This window comes from Stylophora pistillata, chromosome 1 (assembly GCF_964205215.1).
Source record: "Stylophora pistillata chromosome 1, jaStyPist1.2, whole genome shotgun sequence".
NCBI classification, from domain to species: domain Eukaryota; kingdom Metazoa; phylum Cnidaria; class Anthozoa; order Scleractinia; family Pocilloporidae; genus Stylophora; species Stylophora pistillata.
In genome coordinates this window covers 39,759,170-39,776,259 of record NC_142519.1, presented here as the reverse complement: position 1 = coordinate 39,776,259, position 17,090 = coordinate 39,759,170, and the positions used below count along the sequence as shown (strand labels likewise).

Sequence of the window (17,090 nt, the reverse complement as noted above, 5' to 3'; positions counted from 1 at the left end):
ACGAATTACAAGGCATTCTCAGCTATACAAACTACTTATAAGTTAAGAAGGGTGGAATTCTTGGGAATTTCTGCATCCAAATAATTCCAAGAAATTCTCAATACCGGGAACCTGAAGGTTTTAGGACAAGAAGTAATTTTGGAGGCTTAAAACTTAGGTTCAATAAAAGGTATGCCTTACAAAATGTACCAAGAGATATATTACATATTAATTATATGTATATGTTTATCATCAAATTTATTTTTCAAACTAAGTTTTTGCAAATCTTAACATTAATAAGCATTTTTTCATGAAGCAGCCGTTGATTAAATTGTCCATTAATCCAATGTACTCGTGTCACAGATTTGCTTTCTAACCTTCAAGGCCTCGTGAATTCCATGATCATAAAAGTTTTTATTGTGATGCAAAATGTCTCATCACCATAGATATGCTAAAATCATAAAACATATTAAATATAATCATAAACAGAGGAACACTTCAGAATGTGCACATCCATTTATAATAATAATAATAATAATAATTTATAATAATAATAATAATAAGTGATGCTTCCATCAAAGACACAACGAAGTTCACCCCTATCAACACAGAAAGACCAAAAACACGCGGCCGGCCTCCTAAACACTACCATCCCTTACTACAAAAAGAAAAACAGCTGGAGTCCGTCGTCAGAAAAATCCTGCCAAAGCCGATTGCTGACACAGTTTGTCGCAAAGGTTCCCGGCTTGCTCACCTTTATGGTCTTCCAAAGACTCACAAACAGCAACTATCAATGCGACCGATACTATCATCGACTGGGACCTACAACTTCGCCCTGGCCAAGTGGCTTGAAGAGAAGCTTAAGCCCCTTTCATTAAATCAGCATACTATCAGCGATATCTTCTCCTTCGCCGAAGTGATAAGGGAAACAGCACTCAACCCGAATGACATTCTCGTGTCGTATGACGTATGTGCTTTATTTACCAACGTGCCACTCGACGAGACTATTGAGATCATCGCTGAAAAAGCCTTTAAAAACAACTGGTTTAATGAAACGCATGGTCTCAACCTCACAAAGACAGGTCTTACCGAACTTTTAAGAGTAGCAACCAAAGATCAGCTATTTCAGTTCGACGGTCAACTTTATGAGCAGGTGGACGGTGTGGCCATGGGCTCGCCCCTGGGACCCCTTATGGCAAACGTTTTCCTGTGCTCCATTGAAGAACAACTGGATCGCAACAACAAGTTACCAAGTTTCTACAAAAGGTACGTCGATGACACATTAGCCACGATGCCAAATATTCAAGCCGCAACAGCTTTCCTTTCAACATTGAACGAATGCCATCCTGCCATACAGTTCACAATGGAAATTGCTGAAAACAACAAGCTTCCATTCCTCGGTATGATGATTGAGAAAAACGGTTGCCACCTGACAACAAGCGTATATCATAAACCAACTGATACAGGACTGCTCTTACATTACCAGAGCCATGTCGATCAGCGTTACAAAAGATCTCTGCTGAATACAATGCTGAACCGAGCTTACCGCCTGTCATCAACGAAAGAATCTTTTACGAAGGAATGCCAGCATCTCAAGCGGATGTTTACTAAGCTTAAGTACCCAGTGAAACTCATCAACTCAGCTATCGCCTGGTACACGAGTTCTACGATCCAAAGCCGTCACGAAACCCCAACTGAACTTGACGCGGCTACACAAAAACCTGTCAGAATAACTTTACCATTTAAAGACCAAAAATCGGCCGACACAGTAAGACATCAGCTGAAAGATCTTGGCCGGAAAATCGGAACTGACCTACAACCAGTTTTCACGAGTCGTAAGATCGAGGGAAAGCTCAAGATACAAGAAGAGAAGCCCGCTTTAATTAACCACCAATGCGTTGTTTACACTTTTAAATGTGATTCGTGCGATGCGGATTATATCGGTTATACCACACGCCATCTTCATCAACGCATAGAAGAACATAAAGCCTCTGTCATTGGCAAGCATCTGAGGGAGGCCCACGGTGTAGCGTCCGCTGGCCTGGAGAAAATGTTTTCCGTTCTCAAGAAATGCCGCGGGAAAATGGACTGCCTAATCCACGAAATGTTATTCATTCGCGAACAAAAACCAAAGTTAAACACGCAGTCTGACTCAATACGTGCAAAAGTATTTATTTAAACATATACTGCACGATCTGACACCAATAACAATGAACGCTCATTATTCTAATGAAGTTATCACATTTTATTTGTATATAATCTCTGAGCTACAATTTTACATCAGTTTTAACATTTTACTTGATAATGAGGTCATGCAGACTTCGAAACGTCGTAGTTTTTTACCGTTAATTTTTATCATCAAATGTATTTCTAAACATTCTCTGATTAAATTGTTATAATCACTAATTCCAGCTCATGGTGTTATATCAGTTATCTTTCTGCCTAGGAAATTTCCTGACCTGTTTGTCATTTTGGAACATTCATGAAATGTTTTTTCTTCTGTTTTTCAAAACTATTTCAAATATTATTACTTAACTTGCTTTTCAAGTCAGAATAGTTTAGTTAGCTATATTAGGTGGATGGCATTAAAATAAGCAGCTCTAGAACCTTTTCACATCCACCCTAGGGAGGATCATTTCCTGGCAAACTCAAGGGGAGTTAAACGTGTGCAACTTCTGAAGAAAACCACTTGAAACAAAACTGAAATTTTAAGAATGGCAAGGACTTAGCCCGCAAGCAGACCATCAATTTACAGGTGCTTCTGCCTGCCTTTGCCTGTGGGGCAATATGAGGTCTTAATGAGCAATGTGAGCTAATGAGAGGTCTTCAAGGGATTTAGCAATGATTGTTAGTGTCCCAATGGCATTGGCCAATTTTTCACTGTCTAAGTGTCCCAAGGGCATTGGCCAATTTGTCACTAACTGTCCCAAAGGCATTGGCCAATTTGTCACTGTCTAAGTGTCCCAATGGCATTGGCCAATTTGTCACTGTCTAAGTGTCCCAATGGCATTGGCCAATTTGTCACTGTCTAAGTGTCCCAATGGCATTGGCCAATTTGTCACTAACTGTCACAATGGCAGTGGCCAATTTGTCACTGTCTAAGTGTCCCAATGGCATTGGCCAATTTGTCACTAACTGTCCCAATGGCATTGACCAATTTGTCACTGTCAAAGTGTCCCAAAGACATTGGCCAATTTGTCACTGTCTAAGTGTCCCGATGGCATTGGCCAATTTGCCACTGTCCACAAGAGTACATACAGTGCTGCTCACGCAGTGATTGAGTCATGGACTGCTAGAACCAATTTATTTGACATTGATATTATGGTTAAAATAAATTAATTGATAGTGGTTAAGTGTGGTCTGTACTCTTATCTACAACGATATTAATTTTCACAGTGATCAAAATTTGTTGACAGTCGCGTGCGTCCACAACATTTCGACTTCTGTGATGACAAATATCATTGTTGATAAGTGTACAGAACACACTAAACCACTGTTGATTTGTCAAGTAGATGGCTTGCCTTGCTCAAGGCCTTAAACTTGCCCATGGTTGAAGAAATGCTTGGCCACAGTGCTGATAATACGTCAGGGCCAGAGTGTTTGCAGGCTAGTGGGGTCTCTTCTGCTGTATGAGTGTTGATATCGTTTGCAACTACACAACACTGAAGTTAAATTGGTAGAAATCATTTGTGACCATTAAGCAGTGATTTCCTCCCATGGGCATATATCATGATATGTTTTTTAAAGCAGAAAATCATTGATTTCTGAAGAGAGCAGATAAGAGGTTTCAGTGATAATTTCTGTTGGATATTATAGCAATATGGGACATGGGGAGCATAGGATGAAAGGCTGTGTCCTTTCCCCTGGCTTAGTGGTAAGATGTCACTGTCTCTGGAGGGGTTGGGTGAGGGGGAAAGACAGTGTAAAAGATTTCTAGATACACTCATCCATTGCTGTAGTTTTATTCAAGTTTTCTTTGGGCTGCACATCTCTGTTTTGTTTTTATTGCAAGGGACAGTATGCACCTATCGTTCCACTTGATACCTCATGTATGAGTTATTCTTCATAATTATTCAGTCTTGTTTGGTCTTCATTATGCTCAAATTGCAAAAAGAGGCAGTGTGCACCACCCATCCACTTGATCCCAGTTGCATACATGTAACTTATTCTTCTAAGATTCTCCATGTACTGGAGGACTTGTTGGTTGCCACATAATGAAGTGGAACTGAAAATGATTGGACAGAGTTTTCAGAAAGCTGATGAGTAAGCTATATGTACATTATTGTGGAATTGCCATGCCAAAGGAACCAAAGAAATTGTCCAATTGTATGAACAGAGTAGCCAAAAAACATGAAACTCGTCATCATAGACAACCTAAATAAAATTTTGTTAAACAGTTCAACTTAAGACAGTTTTATGTAGAATTTAGCTCAGTGAGAATGTAGTTAAAAGCTAGACAATGAAGTTTTCTAACACTGTCACTGTCTCCTTCCCTTACATGCACTTTTCTTCCAATTTGATAAGATGGCCTGGGCACCGGTGAGTAACATTTTCAAACACAAATCCCTAATTCAGTCACTTAGCATCATTTAGAGAGGTTAGTTGGCACAAGAAGTTGTAGTTAACGCTAGTGAAGACAAAATGTTGAAACTAATTACTTTCTGTTTCGCGGTTATTATCAATTCCAAGAATCCTAAAAAATATGTATTAATTTTAGCAGTTTCTTTAAACTTGAGAGGCCTAATAATTAACTGAAGTACAGCATGTACATGTTTATTTTATTGTCAAACTTTGAGAACATTACCTTTAATTTGTGGATCAGCAAGTGAAAAGTTTATATTATGCTCTGGCATATCAGAGATTGACCTGGTATTTTAGCGTGTCATGCATTTTTTGGCATTAGCACATAGCTGCATTGTGTCAGCCTGGCATTTTTAGCTTTTAACCCTTTATCATTAATCCTAAGAGCTGATTGCTAATTCCTCTTATAGCTGCTACACATTTCCTTTGTAAATTAGTTACAAGAATTTGGTGTTAGATCACAATAACAAATTCTACTTGATAAGTTTTGAGTATTCTCTTTACCTGTTTGCTGGATATTATTGAATATTATTGGGAGAAGTTACATGTTGATCACTTCTTGGAGTTCAAGGGTCCACCAACTCTAAGCACAATTTATCACGATTTATCTTTAGTTTCCTTGGTGACTCTGTCTTTTGTCTGAATTAATCTCACTCATAGGATTGTTTGCTGTTCCTGTCAACGTCCATGTTTATGTTGATTCCAAAGCCTTGTTGCATGCTCATTGTAAACAGTCATGCAAAATAGTCACTCAGTACGAGCTGTTCTTCTAGTAAAAAAAATTTGGAATTTTGTTACAGAAAGCAGCCTAGTAGTGAAAGTCTTGTTAATTATCTTAGTCAATGGACTTTTAGAAGAGATTAACAGATATCTTGTCCTTACAATATCAGTAAGCAAATTCTCCACACTGTTCACCAGTACGGTACTGACTAGGAGAGTTTGTTGAACGATCAGTAGCTTCTGCAGTTGGTGATCATTTGCTTTATTCTCAGTACTGTAATGTTTGATTCAGCAGTCATAATTATTGTAAGAAGAATTAGATGCTTGTCACCCGCAGGGTTAACCATCATTCAGTGTTCATCAGATCGTAGGAGCTGCAGACATTACTTATCAGTCAGAGAGTTTTAAGCTTGATGTGACGCTAAATTCTCAAATTCTCAACATCTATTTATCGGTAATCAAACGACATAGGATGCAATTTGGAGTGAAAAAAACGCGTGGAAAACTTTTTACTGACAAAAACAAATTGTGCACTTTTTTGATCCAGCAAATAGCCACTGACAAAATTGAGAACAATCACTGAATCCTCAACATGACAGATACAAGTCTGCAGGTGTTCTAAGCATGTAGGAATCTTAGCTGTAGATAAAATTTTTGGAGCAATTTTCAATTATTGTGTGCTGAAAGTAATACGGAATTGCTTTGGGGTTTTACTTAACTTTCCTCTGTGACTTCCTGATGTTACTGTTAAGCTTCAACGTAAAAGTGGATTTGATAATAACGTGACTGTTATTCCACTGCTCTTAAAAAAGATTCGATTCTCGTTGTTTTCATCAGGTGATAACTGTAAAGGACAATGATAGTTTATCTTCCTTGCTATCAGTGGAAATGAAGGCAGATTTTTGCTGTTGATATTATCAGATATACAGGGCATTTACAGCGGCCCTCCCGACTTGCCTGAGTCTCGCCTTCTAGACACGTTCAGGCCAGCGGACGTCAGTAACATTGAATTTGGAGAAACGTCACGTGTTGGCAGGGGAGGCATGGAGTCTAAAGTGAAAGTGTGTACTTCCAGTAGTTTGAAACAAGTTTGCAAAGAGTATGAAGGGGGAACTTTAGAAAATTGACCGTCCATGAGCGAGGATTGTTAGAGCACCGGATACTCTTTAAGGGGAGGTCAGGTAAATTTTATTGGAACGCAGCATTGAAATTCCCATTTGCAAGGAACAAGTTGTCATTCAAAAACATGGTGAAAGACCAGTCTTTTTGATTCAATAAAATCACAAAAAAGTACAAACGAGAAAGATACTAAATCTTGAGGTAAACTTCAAGGCAGGCAGACAGGTACTGAAATTTACATGAAGCCAAATCCTTTCAATTTTGGATTATCCGTACACAGCTACCTCTTTTCAATTATTCTCTGAGTACATTTTAGTTACCGTATGGCCTATAGTGCCGTTTTTAAAATTATCTGTAGTTTGAAAATCTCTGTTTTCAGTGGAGAATTTTTTCGGATTAGTGTGGACGCAAGGCAGAACGATGACAGAAAGTCACAGCACGGTGTGAACGGGGCTTTATGCTAAATTTAGTACGAGTCAAAAATCGTGTTATGATTCCTTTACAAAGGCAAGTTTACGTTTGAATCTTTGGGAAAGAGAGATCGAAACAGTTTCGCAGGACGTGTCTTCGATTTGCTCTCAGAGAAAAAGGTTTACAAAATAACGATGAATTATTTCAACTCTCGTAACTTAACCATTTTATTTTTACCTTCTTTATGGCTGTTCAGGATGCAGCCTGGGTACCAAAGAGCGCTACGAGTGTAGTTTAAGCCAATGGTACAGGAAGTGATTACGTCATTCGTCAAGTTCTGAATAGCCGAAAAGTTGGAGCATTCTTCATTATGGTCGAAGAACCAGGGCCATCTGTAGAGAATCAGGCTGCGGCAGGTACGTCAGATTGTACCTTAGTCCATGTCATCGTCATGTTGTAGTTTACCTTATAGTGATTGGTTGGAAACTTAAGGCAGCAGGCCAATCGGAGAGCGCTTTATATTAGATCGAGACTTGATTGCGATACTTTTATGTTTAGAATTCTCAAACTCTAATGGCTATCTGATACAGAGTTGATCTCGAGCTTAACTTAAATATTAAGAAACGCTGGAGGGACAGGATCCTGAAATCAAACAATTAAAGAGGAGATTGGGATGTCCACATAGGGTTCTGTGAAATTATTGATTTTAGATGCCAGATTGGGGGCAGTTTTTGTAAAAATGCCATATCAGCGTTTTCATTCAGTGTGCATCCTGAACTAGATACCGAGTGTTTTTAGTGATTACAGTGTCTGGTTAAGCCTTTCAGTAACTTCCCCCATTCCCCCCTCCCTCCTGAAAATTTGTGGTAACTCGCGCGTGATGATATTCCAAGTGGTCCAGGTTGATCCTGTGACTGTAAATTTGCACCTTCTTCTCGGGATATACTAGTTTTATAGAATTGCTTGCTGTAATTCTGCTTTCCTTTTTTTCTGCGTAAATGTGTTTTTAGGTTTCTTTTATTAAATCGCTTTTTTCATAGCTCGCAAAGGGGGAGGAGCTCTGCAAGCACTGACCGCTGACCAGGTACGGCTGTAGACTATTGAAAATGCTTAAGGCCGAACAGTTGTATACTATTAATTTAATTCCATGTTCAGGCCTAGCCTGCAGAGCAGGCGGAATCCTTTTGTGCTGTTCAGACGAACGGAGGCAAACGCGAGGCGAGCGTGAAGTAACACGTTTCTCCCCTCACACGCGACTGGCACTCCGCGCTTGTCTCGCGCTTACCTCCGTTCCACTGATAAACGCCAAACAAATAATGTCTGTTCTGCAGGCTTCTTTGGGCCATTTCAAATTATCCAGACTTATAGGCAAAAAAAATGCACGGAATGGTTGTCGACGAGATGTTTGACCAAAATAACCCAGAATTCCCTTTGGTTGAGGGGTAGTGTTCGGCTTTTGCCAACATCTTCTCTCTCTTATTGCCTCGGCCTAGGTTTAGAGCACGACTTGAAGCTGAGTCTTCTCGCGCCTCATGTATCATTTCAACATTCAAACGTCACGCGCAGTACTGCAGTTTAAATGATGCGCCTTTGTTTTTCTTTTACGTGTTTTGTCTAGCGGGTCAGAATCATTTACAAATTAGCCGACCTTCTTATCGAACGCAAGGATCAAATTCTAGATGCAAACTTCAAAGATCTGGACTATGCTCGGTTTGAGAGACACTTAAGTGCCCTTATGATGGACAGATTACTTTTGACACCGTCCGTCCAAACTTGAAAACCTTTCTCAGGGACTGAGACAGATTGCGAATTCCTCGCACAACATCTTGGGTCGTGTGCTAAAACGAATCAAAATCGCATATGGTTGAAAGCTGAAACAAGAAACTATTCCAATTGGAGGGCTTCTTGTGATTTTTGGATCTTGCCCAGCTGCTTTAGTGCAGGTACAGCTGTAGTAGGTTTAAATGTTTCTCATCCTATTCCTTACAAAGTATTGTAAGATTTAGAAGTTGACTTACCTGGTGTTTAGATATGAAAAGTATTTGTTCGTTCGTTCGTTTTGTTTTGTTTTTTCTTTTTTTGTGTGTTCCTGTTGACTTCTTCTTGATCCAAAGTAATCTGAAAACATAAAAATCCTGCTTTTATAAAACCAGGGATTTTGAGCCTTACCCATGGAAAACGAAAGGGATTTTTTCCCTCTGGTTTTGTTTGTTCATGTATTTGTCTCTTCATAAGCTGGAATTTTTTTCTCCAAGGTGGCCTGTTTAGCCATCAGCACAGGCAACGGTTTGCTTCTGAATGGTGGTAAAGAAGCTTATCACAGCAACAGATGTCTTCACAGTCTTGTTGCAGAGGCTTTGTCCATGTACGTTCCCCCCTCCCCCTCCCCCAAGCTGTCAGTTTGGTAAGTTTTGTGACGGTGCTTAGGCTGATTAGCTGACACTAATCCAACATCCTTGTTGTTTTTTCGCCTCAACAGACGTCAGTAAATGTTTACAATTTTTACTGTCATTTGTAGAGAGAGTCAAATAATTTCGTGATAGTAAACCGGCAGCAGTAACTTTCTGAAGGATTAAAACATTAAACGGGCCCTTATAAACTTTTCATACATCAATTTTCTGCTCTCAATTTAAACTTTCTATTGACTACCATTGACTGACCTCGCAGCCATTGACTTTGATTCAGAGTTTTACTGCCTTGAAATTCACTTCGCACGCTGATTGTGGACTAATTAGGTTTCAGTATGTCTTTGATGCTCTCAGTAATTACTCAGGGATGAACTTCGCAATTCTTTTGCTTTCCAAAACATGAATAAGCAAAGTGGGTACCCTGTTCCAGAAGTTCTCTCAGACCGCTTTTCGATTGGGTATCGTAAAACAAAACTCAAGTAATCACAAGGAGCCAATGACGGCTCAAATAAAAAAAAGCAAGCGGTTGAGCGACCATCTCGCCTCTGGTTGTAGTTTTGGATCCGATTGGTCGAGGAAGTGGTACGAGTTTTCTGGACCAATGACAAGGCGCAGTAAATTAAACCAAGATGAAGACAATTCCGAATTTCTTTTCACACTCAAGTGGAAATTTCTCTAATAAATGAAGCGCGATGGTACGAAGAGCGTTGAATTGGGAAGGTTTGGCGTCTACCCTTCCCAAACCTCCTCTCCCTTCTCACCGGCGATCATTTCTCGTAGAAGCCGTGCCACAGATCTGTGATCGAACTCTGTGAGCCGATCACACCCGTGTCAGTCCTGTAGTCTTTATATACTGACTGTGTAAATGTTATTGTTACTGTTAGGTCAGTACTCGAGAAGAGGTAAATCATCTTAATCAGTTGGATAAATACGTGGATGTAATCATCCTTCGAGGCTCCAGTGAGATGATTGAGCGCATTCAGACAGAGCAAAGAAATTCCTGTTCTTGGCATGCTTAGGGAATTTGCCACGTGTATGTCGACAAAGATGCAGATCTTGAAATGGCCACAAAGATTGGTGAGCATTATATAACTCATTATTGTACCTCATGCTTGGTGAAAAAGCGTTTCATTGCCGATTCTGCTCGATTTTTAATTGGAAGTAGTAATAACCCACGGTTGCATTCGTTGTGCTTAACTTCGCTCGGTGATTGGTCCAAAAAACTTGCAGCATTCTTCTAACCAATTATTCTTGATTCGGGTGCGATTAACGCGACAAGAACCCGCATTCTGCAATCTTCAGCAATAACTTCCTTGATACTACTTGTGGTGCTTGTGTGGGGATCAACTTTACCACATGGATTTACTTTACTTCAAGGATCGTGAAATACGAAAATTTTGGCTTTTTTTCCCAAAAACCATGTGATAACTCCCCCTATTCAACTAGATGTTTAAACGCGCAGAACGTATTCGGCCCAGCAAAGCTGAAAATGTTGGTCATCAACGAATATTTACCGAGATCTCATGGGTAATATCCTTAAACCAAACCGTTCTTCAATGGCTTTCCGTTTTGGCTTAATGATTGCCGAGACAAACATTTCGTTGTGGGTGATCATGCTCGTACGGTACATCTGTTAAACGTGATTTCTCGGCATCGATCATCTGTATTTTGGTTGCAGTATACTCTATTCTTCCTTTGTAATAATGGATTCCAAATGTGACTACCTTGCAGCTTGCAATGCTATGGAGACTCTTTTAGTCCACAGGGATCTTATTAGGTCACCATTTCTGGAACACATGCTGAAAGCTCTCAGGGAAAAAGGAGTAAGTTATGAATTTTTGTGTTATTCTGCGCAATTGAATTTATTTTGTCTTTGTTTTTGTTTTGTTTTTTTCATCGCTCTATGCGTTTAAGCGTCAAAATCACGAAATTTGACAAAACTATGAAAACACAGCTTTGAGTGAAATTGAAGTGCGAAGCTGTTTTATTATTATTATTATCATTTTTTTATCATTTTTTTTTTTTCAATCGGTACGCTTTTTTTGTTCGTCGCTAACCTACGTAAGTTCGCTCATTACTCATGCTGGACAAAATGTGCGTCCTTATTAAGACCACCAACTCACCAACTGACCCCGTTCGCTAATTTTGTTCTTATTTCTCGTATTAATTTTATTTGTTTGTTTAATTGATTTTCTTTTGAGGTAATAGTTCACGCCGGACTCAAGTTGGTCAAGACTTTACCGCTGGCTCCGGCTCTGGCCAAGACTACGGAGAAAGAATACAGCGAGTTAGAGTGTACAGTGGAAGTAGTCAGGACTACAGAGGAAGCCATTGATCGCATCCACCAATGTGGAAGCTCTCACGCTGTCATTATCACTGATAATGGTAAGAATATCTTACTTAATCTCTCCGTAATCAGGGTTCTTCTCAGCTCTGTTTTGATCGCAATGATTTCGCGGAGCTATGACAGTGTGATGAAGATTATATCAGTGTTTTTGGTAATTCTCGTGATATTTAAGAGCTATTCACCGAGTGAGGGTGGCTATGCAGCCAGGTGAATATCCACCGCTAGCTACATGTAAAAAACATTAGTCTTTCAATGTTAACGCCACGCGCCATTTTAATTTGCCGCATATGTTGACTAAGCGTTTGCTAAAGTTTTCATTATAACAATTCAACGTCCGTTTGTTTCCAGTATGGGGCATTTCTTTCAATGATTGTAAGGTCCGTTTTTAGAGGTCATTTCTGTTGGCCATCATCTCTACACTGTGATGTTTTGTATGTTTGTTTGTTTGTTTGTTTGTTTGTTTACGTAAGCTGCGCAACGCAGAATAATATAGACAGCTTACTTATGTTTTCCAAGTTTCTATGTTATACTACATATTGCTCAGTTCACAAATTTGTAAGCCGCGCGAGATGCATTTATGGTTTGTGTTGTACCGATTACTAAAAGCCCCTTATCTAAATATTTTATTTTTAGAGGGGACTGCTAATCACTTTCTAAAAGCTGGGATAGTGCGTGTGTCTTCCATAACACAAGCACTAGATTTTCCTATGGGTATACCTTTGGCCTGGGTAAGTATATAACAGTGTGCTTAGCTATTACAGGAACACAATTGCCGTTAATTAGGTAAAATAAAAGATTCAGTTCGTGGAGCGCAAAATTGATTAGTAACCCGATGGGAGGAGAAATTTGCTTCGGTACCAGTAACAAGGTTTCTAGTTATGGATTGTCAAGGGTTAAAAGATTATCCCGAAGGGAAATAAAAATCTTGTCGAATTTTCGGGAGGCTTGAAGCAAAAAAAATGTAACCTGCGACGATCCTTAATTGGTAAAAAGGGATACTTTTGCTCATAGATATCAGAGGTCCAGGAAACAGGTTGCAGGCGCGCAACTACGGCAGTTATGGGATTGGATTTCTTATTTTGACACCGTAATGATGATGACATCCTCCATTCCCAGTGTTCTTCGTGTAGCGTGGCACCTTTCGTATTCTTTTTATGTAATCATTTGGAATTTAGAAGCTTGTAAACCTTTAACTTCCATCATTGACTCGGGGCCCGTTTCATGAAGGTACAGTGAAATTAACGGGCCGGTAAAGCTGTTCTGTTTTTGCGGCTACTGTTTCATATAGGAGGAATATGTTGTTATTCAATGTGGGGTTTCAGAAGATATGTAAATTGTGCAATAAAACTATCAGCTAAAGGAACAAAATGTACTGGTTAGAGTACCAGAACCTACGAATCTATTCTCTGAATTTTGATCGTAAAATATGGCTTCGGGCCTGTTCAGTTAATGGGACTTTCGGAAAACGGGCCCCAGAATTTCTCCTTAAGGAATTATTTATCGATACAATACCAAATTCTCCGAACTAGTTTCATACTATTTGTATGGCTGCCTGTGAGGAGAATTGCTAATGATATCTTGGGAGTGAACGGGCTAATCTCATTAGATACGCATAGGTAGGATTTTTCAAAGGCGGTGGGAAGAGGGATAGGGACGCTGTCACGAATTTCCGTGCTCTTATGTGAAATGGCTCATGCTGCGTATTTGCGCGTTTGCATTCAAGCGGCGAGAATGACGAACAAGTGGAGTATCTAGCCACGGAAAACATATAATGCCTTGACCATTCTTTGGATTTGGGCAGTTTTCCAAAAGTGATTCTGAAGATTTGAATGTTGTTGACCTGAAAAGGTCGTTTTACAAAGGGAGGGGAAATTATGCGCGCATCGGGACTCCTACCTTCCAGGTACACCCGTGAGTCCATTAGAACCTTGAAACCCCGGTATAGCTCCAGTGCTTTGATCGTGGACGCACTTTGCCCGTTTTTCTACCTGTTGATTATCGTGGGTTTTCTTGCCCTGCGTAGGAGCATAGTGTGTCGCGGAACTTGGCATAGGTAGCGGGGATGGGAATTCATCGAGTCCTTCAAAGGTACAGGATACTAAATAAACACCATTATTTTATTTATGTGCTAAAGTAGGTATCAGCACGGGTCGTATCCATGCCCGGGGTCCTGTGGGTGTGGAAGGATTACTGACCGCTAGATGAGTAATGACTGGCCAGGGACACACAGTGGATGACTTTGCTGATGGAGGCCTGCTCAAGTATCTTCACGAGACCCTCCCGATTGAAGGCACTCCTCAGGATTCTATTGACGAAGAAATGACCTCGGACAATGGCGACAGCGAAGTAATACAGAAATAATTACGTAATGCTAAACGTGTGCTTCAGTTTGCGCACAGTACTCGTTATGCTTTTGATGAGCGTATGTTTTGAAACGTCCCGCCCAAGAACGTATTATTATGTTGAATTAATTTAACTATTGCTCTCATGCTTGTATCTCAGTTATCCGTTTTTGTTATCCAACTACAATTCGTAGAGGACAAATAACGCCAAAGACGAGCACAAATATCACGCGGTATTTGTACTCCAGAAAGCCGGTTAGACAGGTTTTCTCGCATCGCGCAAGCGAAGAATTGGATTAAAGTTACGGGAAAAAAGATGGCGGACAATTTGAATCCTATTTCTGACGACGAAGAGTCGGAATGGAATGGCAAATATAGATTTAAGTTTATTAGTTGAATCGAACGAAGAAAAAAAAACCTAGACGACCAGGAAACTTTTTCATTTTTTGAAGAAAATAGAAACAGGAACACGACAACGCGTCAATTCCGTCCCGCCTCCTGAAGTAACAGTTTGGCGGGTTGGATAATAAATAACTCATTAGACGTTTGGCTGTGTAGTATCGCTGAGTATTTTTACTAAATACGGCACAACTCGTAAAAATACTCAGCAATAATACACAACAAAACGGCTAATAAAGATATATATATATCTTATTGCTAGACACTGTAAAAATATCACTGACAAGGAACTTTTTTCTCTGTGGATAGCTAAAAGCGGAACCCCATTTTTAAGAAAATAGGAATATTTAAAACTGTTTAGTTGGCTTTGCGTTCGACTTAACGCAATCTTGATACCTTGTTTCCGTTCTTGTGCTCCATGCTCAAGCGATACTGATGAATATACCGTAATAATAACTGTACGTTGACCCCAATAGTTGACTGTCACGTTCTCAGGACAGACTATGCAAAGCAGAAAACCTGACTCTTGATTAAGGATACAAAACTGTTCGAGAGTTTTCGTGATAATAATAGTTGTTATATTGGTATTACCGAGATGTTGCTGTCAACCCCGAGAAAGCAAGATATTGGTTTACTTCGTAGTTCGGTTCTTAAGCCAATCCCGTGCATTCTCCACGATTGTCCGCGGAGGAAAGGGGCAGCTGAAAAGTCCCTGGTCCTGATGCCTGTTACAAGAACATGCACAGTTTGAAAATAGTTCTTAAAGCAGACTCTTTGTGTGTTCGGGGGGAGGGGGGAGAGATAGGATCTGTGCAATCAGTTCTGACATGTGGAAAATGCATAGGACACAACTCTGCTATTTTAGTACGGTTATCGTTATCAGGCACAATGAGAATTACATGAAAAAAATTAATAAATAAAACGAAACCGAATCGTTGAGACAGAATCGTTACGACATCAATGGGTTCTCTGCATCTTCTATTTTCTAACTGCCTTTCGCCCTCCCTTCCTCTCCCCACGTACAAAACAAAGATCTGGTCGGCTTGCTGACAAGTATTATTAACAGAGTTTCAACTAGCCGTAGCGTATTGTAACGTGAAGGGTATTTTCTTTTGCGATATACTATTTATTAACAGTTTTATCACCGATGAAGGAGACAGGTTCTACGTAACAGAGACTAAATAACGTAACATTCAGAATAAAACCCAATGAAGCAAATACGTTTGATAAGTTCGTTTCTTAGCTGGTGCATATTCGCTCACGTTTAAACCAATCGTGTTCAAGTAAAATTATGATGGATTAACTATCTGAACGGATCTTGGACATCACTGTCCGCCTGTTATCCTTTTTTTCGAGAGGTAACAATCGTAGTCACGTCATTTGCAGCCTGGAGACGAAAGATTCCGGTAGCCCAGCTAAAGATAATACGGTTCTTCACAGCAGTGTCAGTGCGCTTTCCCCTATTCTCTCCCAGATCAGGACATGTGGACCGCTATGTAAAGAAATACTGCAAAGTAGTAGAATGACTATAGATTTATTCTTCAGTTTAAACTTATCTTACGTTTGTTCATAGAAGCCAAATGTTCATATTTTTTCTTAATTAAGGTCGACATACTTCGAAGATGATACTGATCGTATAAAAAGTCATAATTGTTGATCACGCCCTTCAAACTGCCATACTCCTAGCCTCGGTCGGATGATGAATTAGAGTTATTGCGTCTCACTATGAGCCACACGTTGGTAAGTATTCCTTCGCTCTTTGCTTCGCGCTAATTAAACGGAACAAAAGAGCAAGGACTAGAACCAACTTGCCACCGTGATACTGGAACATGTAACCATTGGACCTTACCACGTAGTTTCTACTGTAGCACTGTATCATTCTGTGTGAGTCCTAGGAGTCTTATTCCTCTTTGTCTATATCTTCCTGCGTAGTAGGTGATGCCCATGGCTGGCGTTCTCCTAAACAAGGCTGTGTGTAGAAAATTACGGCGTTAACATGACAAGTGTGTTCCAGAACACTATCCTCTAATCTACTTGTATCTAAATGAGAAAAACAATTACAGCCTTTAAGCTTGCGGAATGGACTACCACAGTAAACAGTCGAATGTACAGGGCAGAAAAAGTGCAGATTCAGTTTCGAAACAAAGCATGCGTGGTTGGTTCCTTGAGGTCCCTCTTATACATGTCTACTTACTGGATCATAAATCCAGGAGCTGATCCAAAGGGTGGAGCAATGTCCAAATGATCGACAGCGTAACCAATAGCATTTAAACCAGAAAATTCAACACCAGGAATATAACACTTGTTTTCCTTAGCCAAATATGGCCTGTTGCCACCATAAATATTCCAGCTAATAAACCTATGGACAGAATCGGAGAAGATTCATCTTTAAGTGAGTCTTGAGGTCAAAATTTCATCCACTATCAAGTGAGGTTTACGCATGGCCCGCATACATCTCTCCACATACGCTCAGACTATAAGTTTTGAAAATTTGAAAAGTTTGGTTTTGACTTAAATGGAACGCCATGGATTGGCGTGCGCGAAATACCACAAAAACGATTCCACAATAAAAAAAACTTTTCATTTATTTTCTCAAGTCAGAACAAGAAACTCACAATTCATCGAAAACATTACTTATTTTCTCTTTTTTTTTTTTTCACTGTTGTCACTTTTTTTTTTTGCAACAAATGCGAACAATGTTGGTTTGTTTTTTTGTGCAATAAAGGCGTACAAGAGAACCAGAGCCGGATGGCTTTTTCCCGACCGGCTCACGTCAACCCGTCC

At 39.9% G+C, this 17,090-nt stretch overlaps 2 protein-coding genes across 9 annotated transcripts; both read left to right on the top strand.

Moving 5' to 3' along the window:
* Positions 1-545: 545 nt before the first annotated feature.
* On the top strand, positions 546-2,370 carry LOC111346598 (uncharacterized). The gene has a single exon (XM_022953875.2). It carries the CDS (start codon positions 773-775, stop codon positions 2,156-2,158), a length of 1,386 nt encoding a protein of 461 aa, XP_022809610.2. The 5' UTR covers positions 546-772; the 3' UTR covers positions 2,159-2,370.
* Positions 2,371-7,113: 4,743 nt separating this feature from the next.
* LOC148742480 (delta-1-pyrroline-5-carboxylate synthase-like) lies at positions 7,114-13,523 on the top strand. 8 transcript variants are annotated; one of them, XM_088757131.1, is made up of 7 exons: positions 7,114-7,226; positions 7,851-7,894; positions 8,429-8,753; positions 9,066-9,214; positions 10,103-11,041; positions 11,420-11,603; positions 12,199-13,523. In XM_088757131.1, the coding sequence occupies exons 5-7, from the start codon at positions 10,922-10,924 to the stop codon at positions 12,303-12,305; spliced, it is 411 nt and encodes a 136-aa protein (XP_088613257.1). In that variant the 5' UTR covers positions 7,114-7,226; positions 7,851-7,894; positions 8,429-8,753; positions 9,066-9,214; positions 10,103-10,921; the 3' UTR covers positions 12,306-13,523. The 8 variants fall into 8 exon arrangements, with proteins under 8 accessions (XP_088613257.1, XP_088613261.1, XP_088613253.1 ...); XM_088757135.1 differs by lacking the exon at positions 7,851-7,894; XM_088757127.1 differs by lacking the exon at positions 7,114-7,226 and having other exon boundaries at positions 7,237-7,894.
* Positions 13,524-17,090: the final 3,567 nt, after the last annotated feature.